Raw genomic sequence first — 14613 nt, 5'->3', positions numbered from 1 at the left:
GTATTGTTAACTTGATTCTGATTGGTTAATACCATTTATTATTCTTTATGTATGTGTAAGATCTCCAAAGTTTTCTCACTTTAACGTTGATAAAGATAGCAGGAGCTATCGAAATATCCGTTTGATTTTGTTATACCTTAATAAATTTAAATCAATGATTGTAAACCGTTTGTTCATTGCTTTTGCATTCTATGTACATATATATACATATACATATATATATGTATATATATATATATATTATATATGTTAGGCCTATAATTGTATCTCTCACCGAACATTTGCCAACACGCCCGAAGCTTCGTTTAGGCTGGCCACGGATGACATGCGACTAAGGACCTTCGGCTTCGGTCGTCCAGAAAATTTATCCCAACGAAATGACGCCCTACTGTAATAGATAATATATAAAACAAACAAATTAAAACAAAGTATAGCAACATCATTATAATGAGATCTTATTTTGATGATATTTATCAATTATATATATATATATATATATATATATATATATATATATTATAATAATAATAATAAAAAAAAACATTTGAACGACAATAAGGTTTGTTATTTCAGTGAATAGTAATAAAGAAATAGGTGGTGAAACTGTTCTTTATATGACTTTAATGAAATTTATTTGCCGACTTGTTTGTTACAAATGACACTTTATCACCCAAATCATAAATGTTATAATAAATTGATAATTAGATATTCACGAGTAACGTTTATTTATTGTTAAAGACGTCTGTGATGTTATTGTTCAATAAAATAGGTAAAGTTATGCATTACATACCATGCAAACACAAACACAATAGAAATAGTGAATTAATTGATACTTGGTTTAAGTTTTGGTGGATTTGATTTGATTTCTGTTTAACTTATTATAAAATGCAATTCAACTCGAGATTCATACGTATCTCAGAGCTGCCATATTTTATGAACTGTAAATGTTTAATGTTGTTATTGTGAATAAAGAAATACCGGAATATATAAAACAACCCATATTTCATCTTTAAATATATGTATAAAAATACGAAGTTGTAGCTTACCCATTGCCTTCTTGCCCAAGCTCGACAAGATATCGGCCAAAATTCTACAGAAAATGAACACATAAAACAGGCCTACATTTAGTAATTTAAATAATTTGATAATAACGATGATAATGTCAGTTGTGGTGCTATTGATTGTAGAAGGTTCGTCATGCAAACCTTCAAAAGATAATGTTATGCTTATGAAAATAGGGAAAAAAGGGAATCGATTGGGGCAATCGACTTTTTGATTTGAAAGCAATCCCACAATCCATTCTCTGCTCGACAGTGTAATAGAGGCATAAGCATTAATATAGATAATCAAACATTAAAAGACTCTGCAAGTCGTGTACTAATGGCCCACTGTGTGGCATATGTTATTCTATATTGGTGTGCAATATTTTGGAGAAGTGTTGCTTAAATTTGCCTCCTTCTTACAGTTCGCAGCAATCGAGTTTTCTATAAAAATAAGGCACCCCCAAAAACTCTAGTCTATTGTGTTGTTGTTTGAGTATTGTCACTAGATCAGAAATGGTATTTATGCAAGGAATTGTTTTTGTTCTTCCACTTCTACTTATTCGTTTTTGCTTATGACTGACGATCGTAAAAAAAACCAAAAAAACCAAAAAAAAAACACCAAAAACATTTGAACTTGTGATAATATAGGTAATGTTTATTATGCATGTATATGCGCATTGGTGTCATATCAAGTTCCATCAACTTACTTCACCATTTTCAGGCGCGTCCCCGTTACCAAAAGTACTCGTAACGACAAGTAGTAAGGTCTCGTGTTCAAGATGGGCTACGTCATACTCGTCCATACACATGACCTTATGAATAAAGCTGAGCACTTATTAAATGTTCTTTTGAATACGTCGTTATTGATATTTCAAAAATAAAATGGAATGAATTTGATGATACATTATTTAACGTATAAAGTTTTTGTATTGGCTGCTTTATTATTATATCAAAATGCAAACGAAAATACCCAGAAATATTAACTTAAACTTACTCTAGCATCGAACGCATGGTTAAAGATGTCTTTCAGAATTTTAGCATAGTTTTCAGACTTTCCGGTTTCAGTAGCGAACAATATTGTTGCTTTGAATCGTTTGGCCATTGCTCTTCCCATCAAACTAGCAGAAAACTTGACAGCTCTGTAGATTAAACATACAATGAACCAAGAGAAACATAAAGAAAAATTATGGTTCCCGTTGTTGCAGCGTTGCAATAAAAGCGAAAAAGTGAATCCCATGATTGCCATAGAACTATAGAATACGTACAATTAACCCTACAGAAATATCCATCTGCTACTATACGTGACTTGTCGTATTATTAAAAATAGAATAAATAATGTCAATAATAATAATAATATTACATTGGAGATGTACCAACAGTAAAATATATTTTATAGAATAATATGAGCAAGACAGCTTTTGTGGTGTCAAGTGACTGGTATGAAATTTAGTGGCATGATGCCTCTTTGGAGACTGACGGTCAATCAATCCAGATCGAGGTTGCATGTTTATATGCATGTTTGTTTTGGCAAGAAAATTATCGTTTCCAGTGGTAGAAAGTATCTAAAAGAACTATATATAGTTGTCTCAAAAGTATTGTGGACAAAATAATGCAGGACAAAGCTGACTGCAGGAGTGAGTGTAGTTGTAGAGATCAATATACTGGCCCAAGCTATACTGGAAACTGTGTAAGTGGTTTAGTTTTTAAAGCAGGAGTGGTACGACCATTGTGGTATTATCATTGATCGATAAATCCCACTTATTATTAAAAAAATATATAATAAAAAAAAAACGTTGAAAGATCTGATGTTTGCTTATCAATGTTATGTCAAATGTAATGGCGCCCTCACGTTACTTGTACTGTATTGCGAATGTGCGCCCTTTGAATTTTATCAACATTAACTGTAAATGAGGAGACATTACAGCATTTAGACGGTCGAAAAACAGTTCATTGACTGGACAAATACAATGAAATACTACTTAACCGTGTTAACTGCCAGAAAAGCACAAATGTATGTACTGTACATTAATTTCTAATGTATATTTTGTTAACATTTGGATTATAAACTTTCAGCTTTAATGCCTGAATATACGGCCACTGTTTTCTATATAATTTGAATTCTCTTACTTTTTTTTCTCTTTTTTTCTCTTTAGTGGGGATTAAACCCACTTTTATTTCTTCTTTTCTCTTTGATTTTCATAAATCATGTCATAAAATATCCGTTTTCTATATTTACAACAAGCTTAAAAATGCAAAGGCGCATATGCATACAATTAAAAGACAATTTTGTACGTGCATGTAGAATTCTCTTACTTTGCAACCTCTTTAAACGTTCTCCTCTTCCTTGGTTTCGTCTCTGAGCTTTTGTTTTTCCAAACATGGCTGACCCAAGCCGGCTCCTAATAAAGACAAGAACAACGAGGAAGTTGTTATCAACACTACGTCACAGTGTGATGTCTCACAAATTAAAATAGCATCGTAAAATAAATTTGTCAAAATTGCAACGGCATATCTTTCTCATAAAATGTTTGCTAATGGATAGGCGAACACTGACAAAACGGCAGAATGGGAGAACACTATTCTGACGTCATGTCTTCTATTTTTGCTTCTCTCTACTTCAGGGACTACGATAAATTCACAGAAAATTCATCATTACATCGATTACACTCCTTTCGTCAAAGTCCTTTTCCCCTAGCATGTGTATACTCACTGGGGTACGATACATCAATTATATTGCCAGTAACTTAAGTGCATACATAGTACATATGGACACATACAACCCATTGTGGAAGATTGGAAAGCCACATATACCTATTGACAGAGTAAAGTCACAGAATAATACGCATCTCCAGGGGTAAATGTAAGTAATTTGTCATTCGTAGAAAGGGTATATAATAATTTGTGGGTCGGCAAGTCAAAACAAGTCATGAATTAATTGTTTTAACAGGGTGTTTTTAGTAAGAACTTACTCCAGGGACTAGGCTCGAATAATCCCCTAAAGCTGGCGTTCTTTAATTATTGATGGTTACAACATAACAATAATGGCCCTTTAATTCTTATAGAGTTCGGCTTTTTCTTTGATATGTTAGTTTATAAACGGATATTCTGTCATTGACTTTATTGTTTTATTTTCATTTAAACAATAGTTTGTAGGCCTATGTAATATATACAAATTATTGTTAAAAATTGGAATAAAACAATTTCAACATGAATTATATCAAGGCAATTGCCTTGATATAGGCCTAGGCTTAGCAGTCTATAAAGTGATTACACCCAAAAAAATTGATAGAAAAATAATTTTACATCCAATTTTCGTCACCACACTTTTACATAAATCCCATCGTCATTTTAAAAGAGATTTAGAAATATTAACAGATGTTTTTGAAAAATACCTGATATTAAAAGCATATGTCAGATGTTGTATAAAGATGTCACGAAATGATGTAAGCAAATATCAAGTATGTCGGAAAGATAATTTATGAAAACGTTTCCTATGTCGCAGCGTATTCGTCAAAGGTTTGCCAGGTATCTCGGTGACGCGGTGTGTTGCGTAATATAAATAGCCAAATATACCAATTAACAGAACACAAAAATAACAGAAATAGAGATTGGCCTACCTAGACCTAAAACAGTAAACTAAAAGACATTATAGTTAACTGAGATTCATTAAATAAAAACACTGAAAAAAGGTGGCATTTTAAAGACTAGTTTTGTTTGGCGTGATACTAACTTTAAAGGACAAAGTGTTCTCTGGTAAAAGATATTCGCAAGCTAGAAAATCTCAGTTTAAAACGAAGCTGCAGTATATATCTATGGTCTTCGTTAAACCACGCCCACCTGCGAAGTTGTAAAATCCTTCTTAACGAAGACGACCAGTCTAATAGAAAACTTGTAAATACTCGAGAAAACAAAATGGCTGCATAGTTACCGCGATACACGCGCTGCGTAATTAAGATTGCTTCGGCTTGTGGCAGTATGCGTTTCTCGTAAAAAAAAATGTTTTCTTCTAGTTTTGGAATTCTGTTAGCATACAATATTTTTTGACTTCATGTGGGTAAATATTATAATTCTTATTTTCTGAAATTTAATCTAAAATTATATTAATACAAATCGGCCATGTTTGTTTTGGTCACGTGGATAACTTAACGCACTCTGGTTACGTTAATTTTCGTTGTCAACGAAGTCTATTTTACGAACCAGTCGAATGAAAATAATACTCAACGAAAATTCGTAGTCAACGAAATGAACCAGTCGAATATGCCCTATGCCAAAATTGTAATACTTTTTCTATACCACACGAGTATGATTTGTTTAGGTTCGTGTCAGCCAACTTCTTGTTACAAATGTCACCACATCATATCAGCCTATTAATGTTACTGAATTTGCTGTTGCTCGTAGTTGGAACCTTCCATTTCTAATAATTTTAAATATATCAAGTAATATATATACCGGAATGAATGTATGTGAAAATTTTTCGTTTGCTATAAAACGTCAAATATATGTGTCATCGTAGACGAGCTATTAAATAATCCTTTTTATCAGATATTATAAAACATATATACTCCATTTTCCAAGTAACGCAAATAGTTTTTAGTAACAACTTGTGTCATTCCCTGGTACAAATTTCTATTTCCAAAACAGACTTCATGGCTACGCAGCCATTTAGCCTAATAATAGAATGTAGGAATTTTCGAAAGATCAGCATAATAACAATGGTAGACATCTCGTCTGGGATGGTTATGGTTTCAAAGCTTCGTTGGTTAATTATTGGTATAACAGGTGACATGAAAGGTTATGTGGAGAAGATTCATTCATGACACAGCTGGAATACTCCAAATGATGTGTATGCTAATCTGTACATTTGTATTGTTTTGAACTAAACTAATGTAGTCTTGTTAAAGAAATACTGAATGTGCTAAAATCTAGAAAAATTCATAAAATGAAAACATTGAATTGTTTATGCAAAAGTCTCAACTAATTAATTTCTGTTGAGACTAGACACAAATTGAAGCAATAATTAGTTTTCACATTTTTATCAAAGTATCATAAATGTATTATTAGTAAACTTTAGTTGTCTATAGTGTGCAAAAATAATAAAAAGTACAGTACATAATTTAATGTGTGTGTTGGTCTGGTGCAGAAATATTTTGGCGGTCTATTTTTTAATTTAAAATATATTCAAAGTAATTAAGCAATTCAGATATTGAAATTTATTAGGTCAACAAATATATTAGACGTTTTATCTTTCAATGTAGTGAATTAAAATAACTGTATTTGAAAGTGAGAGTTGTATTTTAATATGTTTAATGAAGTTTATCATTATAGAAATATGAACTTTAAAAATGATTACTGCTTAAAAATATTACAATACAGTATTATGTTTCAACCAACAAGTGGTAATCATACAGTAGATGGTATATTTGTTTCGAAATAAATCATGTTATTATGAAAAATGCCATGATTGTCACTGGCAATACTTTAATTTCAAAACTAAAGCGAATTCAGAGGATTTCCTCTAGATCCAAAGATGGAAAGCGAATTTCAATGTTGAAGTGAATGACAACATTGAGCTGAAATCTCTGAGCATTTGTATTCTTTGCTGAATCGTCAGAGTCACGTTCGATGGCATTCTGACCGACTAGACTATCAACTAAAACATTTTAATGAATGGAAAACCATTTAACTTTATCATGTTTCTACTTAGTGCTTTGCTAAGCAAGCTAAACGTCACTTGAAATCATACACCATAGGAAAAGCCATTTATTACGCAAAACACTTTCTTCCTAGAAAAGATAAAGAACGTACTATTCGATTTAGTCAACATACACAAGGCGTATTTGCAGTGATTACAAATATATTTTTTTTAAATATATTTTCATAAATCTAACCTCAATATATCACAAGATATTAAACAGGTAAAACACCCCATCAGCGATAGAGGAGTTTCTCTATAGTTGAATATTTTGTGGTGTCAAATTTGATGATGACTTTATTATTTATGAAACGTTTTCAACTTATTAATAATTATTACTGCTACGTCGGTGACCTATACGTTTCCAGTTTATGATAACAGGTGGATGTTACTCGTAACAAAAACACATACAATCAATATCAACAGCATTATGTTAACATTCGGTTACAATTAGTCTAAATTTTTGAAATGCCAAAGTTCGAGTACAAGCAAAATATATTATGTCCAGTGTTCAATCAATAAAGTATATTGCTATTGTTTACCTGGTATTCATAAGATGGCTTAAGGAGATATGATAGCATTTCTTGGTGGAACACTGGTGTTATACTTCCGGACATCGGTGGCACAACCCAAACCCAATCTGCAGGGCATCCTCCTCGAAGACGCTGCTCGTTGTCAAGATGCTTCATGAACGACTCTGATGCAGTATGGTGGTCAGTTATTGTAATATTCTTTTTCTAGAAACGAAAACATTGACATGCAAACTTGTCATTACTTATTTTGTTTCAAAAAGAGGATACTATAAAGATATACTGCAGTATTTCAATGCAGAATTTGAATAATAATGATGATTAGGGATAATGATTATGATTACCATATTATATATGAGTTCCAGGACCATCCTGACCCGGAAGGAGAATAGCAGTTAAGGGTCTACCTAGGGTGACAGGTATTCATTCATTTATTTAAAAAAATTTCCTCTTCCATTTTTATGGACAATCAACATAATGACGGCTATGGGAACAAGTAATAAGTAAATATGAGTTGCTTGTATTGGCGTTTACAGTATACGTGAAGGATAGTGGATGAACCCTGGAGCTATATAGCTTATGGATGAACCGTAAACGTTAATCATTTTGGCTCACTTTTTGTATCTGCTGACGGGATTTAATAAATGAACTCGAAACTTAACTGTAGAAAATTGCTTATGTTTACGCTTATTATTGAACTGTGGGTGACCGGATACCTTTAAAGGACAAAGGGCGATATAGTATCTGTTTATGCAAGCCATTCTAAAATATATGATTACTCATCATTTCATAAAGTCGACAGCACATTGTTATTATTAGGCGTTGGTATCGGGATAATTTAATTAAGCGATAATTTCGGAGCGACCATCAAGTTCCCTGTCGACGCAACATGTACACTTGTGTTACTATTGATGACAGATTGACAGTTTAATATTTGAATATAAGTCAAACTTCTTTATGACAACAGGTAATAACGCTTATTCCTTCATCGAAAAATCGATTGTATATTTTCGGCTGCCTCTAGGCTATCCCTTTCTAAAGTCTCTAGCTTAATCGATATATCTCCCATAATTAATATAGGGACGACTAGGGCACAATAAAGAGTGATTATAAAGAACCAATCTGTTATGAGAATATACATTTTATTTAAGTGATCTTGACTGAGATATCACTATTACTACGCTCCCGGGTAAAAGACAGATAAATCAACTTTGATGCGCATTGATTTTTTTTTGTTTCCAGGAGATCAGAAATGAAATTATATTCAACCGGTGCCGGAACTATACTCGATGATTTTAAATAAAAGAAGGATCAAGGGTTGAACGTAAAGGTAATGAAGTATGCTGTCGGTATCACAAAGAAAGGATATGATTCAATAAAGATTAATTAAATGTCACTTGTAGGTATCGATTAACACCGTTGTTTGTTGTCACGAATCAGATTCAACTGCCTACAGATGTAACAAGTGAAAGACAGACAACGGTCTTGTCCAGATGCTTGTGTTTATTCTTTAGTTCTTTCTTTAAAAAATTAATAGGTTTATAATAACAATAATTATTATGCAATAAATAATATTAAATACTGCCATAATAATTTCGTTTATTGTGTTTATTATATTTATTAAATTAACCTTGCAGTGAAGGATTTACGTAAACGTAAAAAATAACAAAAATACTATATTAATATTTAATATTATAATTTCTAATTTCCATATTCCAATTCGGTAATATACTGTTAGTTATCTATTTTATAATTAGTATTATTGATTATACAAATAAATAATATCAATAATAAACCTATTATGATTATAACAATTATTATTTACTGTATTATTAGGTTTATCTACAGCAATGTATTAATATAGATCCCTCGATGTATCAGTGTCATAACACAATCATTACTATTATAATTCCCATGTCCGAGTCTGCCTTTTAAGAACATGTTGATTCAAGATATTTATTTTTTGAACCTATCTGACCTGGTGACTTTTAAGTCTACATTTTTACCTTTCACCCATTACTCTTAAAGTCGAAGAAGAGAGATTTATTAAAATATTTACAATTATAGGCGGCCCTAATAATAGACAATATTATAATTAGAATTACAATGTGCCAAACAGTGTAAAATTTTAATATAAATTTTTATAATTAGTATAAGACCAGACGAATCACTTTATTCCGCAACAATAGAAGCCCGACTTGACTAACGATCTTGGCTGTTAATCGCACACAAATCACTGCCTGCCTCGTTTAAAGTTGCGTTCTTTATGACGAAATTTTCTCAATTCGTTTATTTTGTATTCTATTTTTACTTCTTCTTCGGTCATTTAAAATAACATAATGAAGAATAAAGGCATAACTGTGTCAACAAAAATGTCCTCAAAACTCCATATAAAGTGAAATAGATAAAGTATTTCAGTTTAGTGTTTCTTAAATACACTTTCATTTCCTTATTTTATACTGCTGAGGAAATTACTTACAACGGCTCAGATCACGAACAAATTCATACGGTTATTGTGTTGCAGTCCAGGTAGAAGAAAATTTAAAGTAGTACGTATTTGAACGTTAATTAGACTCACAACAATTAGAATGCTTGCAAAAAATGACTGTCGAACAAACAGTGCGGTTCAAATCCCAATACGTAATGTGAATAATGTAAATTAGACTCACAACAATTAAAGTTAGTTAAGAGGTTGACGAGTTGAGATGCTTCTTAACCCCAAGGGACATACAGCAAACAATGCTAATTATTTGCTTGATTTGACATCGATGTGCCATCCAGTTCTTGTAAAATGAATCGTTAGAAACGAAATAACATACTATACATAAGTGTACAGACTTCCATTCATTTTGCTAATGATCGTCGCCGAATAAATTCAATTTATTATGCTTGATTAAAGTATAATTTAGCAAATTTTCATTCTATCCAACGAATCGTTTGAGTTAATAGTATACCGTACCGACTTATACATTAGAGTGTTCAATTTAAAGTCTATTTGCGAGTATCTTATGCTTGGCAACCTCGCGTCAAATAGCGAAGGTGTCGAGTACTTTCTTATGCTCTAACTAGTTTTATGTGAAGAATTACTTGCGATTTGTCAATAAGGTGTGATATGATATCATCGTGCCCATGGGCAACATAGAGGTATTCATCATAGAAAGCATAATATTGTGGGCAGACGACCAATGGTGAACCGGCGCGCAACTAATGAGAACTACGACCAAGGATAAAGGCCTATTTCAAATAGGGATGGCGGAATAAATAAAGAATTCTGGGAGGGGGCGGCTTACTAACATCATAACGTGTACTAATGAATCCACACTTCGACCGAACCGAATCTTACGCCTACACGAAGAGCAAGGAACGTCATAATGTTTTTGATCACAAAAGCAAGAGAAACGTAATACGGTACTGAGCTCAATTATTCAATCGTGTTGTTCATTAAATAAAGTCAAAGAAGTTTCTTTCGTCAGCAGTGCCGGGATACAAAAACTAGGTTACTTGTTGCTAATCGTAAGTATTTTATACACATGTGTATAACTCGTACGTGGATGGCTTTTCCTTTTATCAAAAGAGAAAATTTAAAAAGTGATTTCTTAATTATGTGATGCCCTACATAAACTCCATCAACAATTATAATGGTATCACATCGCAGTTCCACGTCAAAGGCATTGAACTACATTATTCAGCAAAAAAAACTTAGTTTATAGCTTATGTACAACATTTAATCATTAAATTTCTCCAAAGCAATCAAAGGGGGGAAGGTTAAGTGTGAATATTGAAGTGGTAAGCGTGAGATGTTGATAAACATGAGGTTTAAGGTGTGTGAATGTGAATACATTTAAAGTTGGAAGATCGAAGTGTGTGGGCCTGAGAGTATGCAAGGGTTAGAGGGTTAAGGTGTTGCTGTGTAATCATATGGGACGGGATGATGTGTTACATCCAAGCCGGGTGTGGTAGTTAACTGTGGAAGTTTTGTATTGAAAATAAAATTATGAATTGAATTATGAATAATATTATAATATTAATATACACTGATAATATTACAGTATTATTAGTGCGTTCTCTTACCTGGAAACTGTACAAGACAGCGTAGTTCACTTCCACTAACACACGATCTTTCCAGAGAGATGCATTTGCATTTGTGTCCAAACCCATCTTCTTGCCAACCGTCTATAAAAATAGATTTTACAGTAACATTAACACAATTTATGGGGCATCATGATTAAACGACTCAAATAAATAAAAGTGTTAGTTCAATTTATGTAATAACCTTATTTTTACTTATAACAAACTCCTTCCCCTTTTTTCTATCCTCCCTCATTTCATTTAGATCGTGACATTCGAGGACATGTAATATTATTGGTACATAACTATAACTGTTAATTAAATGTAATCTATTAATTATTATCATTAACAAACATTGTGAAACATGCAGAGAATTATGAAAAATGAAGCCAAAACCATTGAGATATGTATATATACAATCTGTCTCTTATACACATCTAGATGTGTATAAGAGACAGGGTATGCACTCTATGAAGTGACTGTTCTAGGTGGTTAATATACTGTAATACAAACCTCCAACATATTAAGTCTATAACTGTCACAGAAATCACGAGAAGCGATTTCTGTTCCCATATACCAGCCGTTAAAAGGGCAGCCTGTGAATTCCAATCCTCCGAGATCTAGCATGAGAGCGGATACGGCAGGCAGGGCATACCAACGTAGGCCTAGCTCGGCAAACCATGGATATCTAAACAAATCGAAATGAATTTATAAATTGATAATTTATCATTAATATATCTGTTAATATTATATGCATACTTCATCTAATTAAATTTTTACTTGATTTGATATTGAATTTCGATAGATTTTTCCAATGATGTACGCATTTAGTTTTATTTTTGAAATCGATGCTGAGAAATTCAAATACATTTTAATATCTGAAAAATACATTCTGTGTCATCTGATTGACACATCACAGTGATGATAAATATTGTTAAAGTGAGAGCGCAGAAGACGAGGATATATAAGGCATTAGAGGCAGGTTTCTACTTTACGTCAATGTGTTTACCGCTTAAGCAAATCAGTATCAGCGTAAGTTTACCAAGAGATCAATGACTCGTTCAGTTACAGAAGTTATCAAACATTAGAAGGGCGTGCATTAAACAGAGAAATAGAAGAGAGGGGGTTAAACGGATTTCTCAGAGTTTGTGATTCTGTCTTTTGGCTAACAACGTTCTGGGTCATTAAGCCTAATCGTCTCATTATGAATTAACGGAAAAGGCTCTGCTATTATGCAGACGGCTAGGTGAAATCGGACAAAATGTAAAAATCCAACAATAACATGCGAAACATTATTTTTGCATGTTTGGCGCCTTATGTTGTAATGTTATGTCAAAGTATAATCTGTATAAGGTCTACCGTCTGCTCTCTTTACGGCAAACGTATGCACCATGGGATCGAACGAAGACGAATTAGACATAAATTTCAATTCAAATATGGTTAAAATGGCTCTCTGAAGAGTGCACGCCATAATACGCGCCTACAGTGCATTCTAATGGGGTATCACAAAAAATAAGATCACGTGCTTTATTTCAACCAATCAAGAATAAAAATGTCAGGACATTTACATTTTCAAGGATAAGTGCGGGTCAGAAATGATAGGAATCATAACGTGTCTCACGAAATGCCACACCGTGTATTTTAGATTGTAAATTATACTGATATTAGTCATGGTAGATATTCATATCAAAAAATGTGTTTACATCCTATACACCACAACCAAGAACCATCTATTAACTAAAGTGACACTTGGTATTAATATAACATAATATAACATATTCCGCAGTCATCCTTATTTTGTCTATTCAAAATGTAAAAATGCTGAGTTTTTCCTGTCTTGAGTGGATATGATTCAACATGTAATAATACAGGACTAGATCATTTTGCATGTGAGTGCACTTAACGACAGTTAGTGATGACACGCTTTATTTTACGAGACAAATGGAAGCTACGTGAAGAAAATACAGACATGACAATTAAGGCTATCCTGCATACAATTTTCCTGGACCTTCACTATTAGGCCTACCTAATTCCAAACATTCTCAATGACAGACATACAGAGTTATTGAGACTCACTTACTCACTTACTGATTGACTGATTGATCGATTGATCGATAGACGACAGAAGAAGTTACCCGAGATTGGGAATCAATGGAATGACAGCCTTAAAATGACATATAGGCCTACTCACGTTATTAATTGTCTACGAAGAATTATCGTTCTATCAATAAAAATAGGCTTTAGTCATGGTGTCCCCGTTATAATATTGCACCTAAATAACATCATAAGCATCTCAATGCTGCTTCTAAACTAATGACCACGCAGCTCAATACAGTACTGCAACACCCGGTTTACGATAACCCCTCTGGCAACATCAAATAAACGATATTCGACGTTTTATATTACTAACGATTGACCACAATCATTGCCTTAAAATGTCATACCAATAACGAGAATGCGATGAAGTTTCAGTCCTGATTGGGGTCGGAAATAAGGCTCCGATACGGCATAGTTAGATGAGCATACGATAGCATCTAAAGTGATTTTGGGGCAATACTGTGACCATATGATAGCCAGGATTATAAACATGTCTGCTATTTTGATTGATAAATAATTGTGATGAATTTAAGAACTAATCAGTTTTGTACAAACTAGCGACACATTTCTGAAAAATAATCTTTCAATTGTCTTTAGTATCGTATGTTGTTTTAACAGTTATGCTATTGTAGTCAGTTGAAGTGGAAGCAGTTTACGTATTTTTCAATATTTAATGTTCTTTTTCTTTCTAAGTTTAATGCGGATCTCGTACAAGTGGTAGCTATTTATGCTTAAATTGATGCTGCATTAATTTCATCCTGCAATGCCTGTCAAAATATAAATATCCTGAGCTCTCCATCGTTAATTGATTGATATACAGCGCGACTGCAGTATTCGCGTTTGTTTCGTCAGCTCAATTCATGAAGATTATCTTAAAAATAGTCGGTATCGACAAAAGAATTAAAACGTAGCTGCGCCTGTTAAGCATTAATATATTATTAACAATGGAGACAATTAAGAGAGCGTATCGGAAGTTTAGAAGATGATACGTCTGAAAGAAACTGAAAACCAACTGCTATTTTTAAACGACTCTTTGATAGAAAACAATAATTTGTATCGATGTCGCAAACATACCGTGGAAGAAGCGTAAAATAAACATCACAAATAACACGTTTACTGACTTGTGACATGGCTCTACAAAAGGAAAATTGGGAGGAATGGCCTATATTTATACGTTTGTTGA

The 14613-nt window shown here is 32.8% G+C and overlaps 1 protein-coding gene across 1 annotated transcript in view; it reads right to left on the bottom strand.

Annotated features, from left to right (window-relative positions):
* The window catches only part of LOC117110033 (nitric oxide synthase, brain-like), a gene marked incomplete in the record, with an annotated part of 78565 nt that overhangs the window by 9797 nt on the left and 54155 nt on the right, over positions 1 to 14613 (bottom strand). Inside the window, 8 exon segments of the mRNA XM_033252599.1 lie at positions 275 to 388; positions 1047 to 1090; positions 1751 to 1855; positions 2038 to 2182; positions 3357 to 3442; positions 7278 to 7472; positions 11337 to 11438; positions 11847 to 12021. Of these exon segments, the coding sequence (XP_033108490.1) occupies positions 275 to 388; positions 1047 to 1090; positions 1751 to 1855; positions 2038 to 2182; positions 3357 to 3442; positions 7278 to 7472; positions 11337 to 11438; positions 11847 to 12021 (966 nt within the window).

The sequence above is a fragment of the Anneissia japonica genome, unplaced genomic scaffold (assembly GCF_011630105.1).
Source record: "Anneissia japonica isolate Jap-2015-1 unplaced genomic scaffold, ASM1163010v1 scaffold287799_len804019_cov200, whole genome shotgun sequence".
Taxonomy (NCBI): domain Eukaryota; kingdom Metazoa; phylum Echinodermata; class Crinoidea; order Comatulida; family Comatulidae; genus Anneissia; species Anneissia japonica.
The sequence above is the reverse complement of the archived record's forward strand: the minus strand, read 5'-3'. Positions and strand labels throughout refer to the sequence as shown.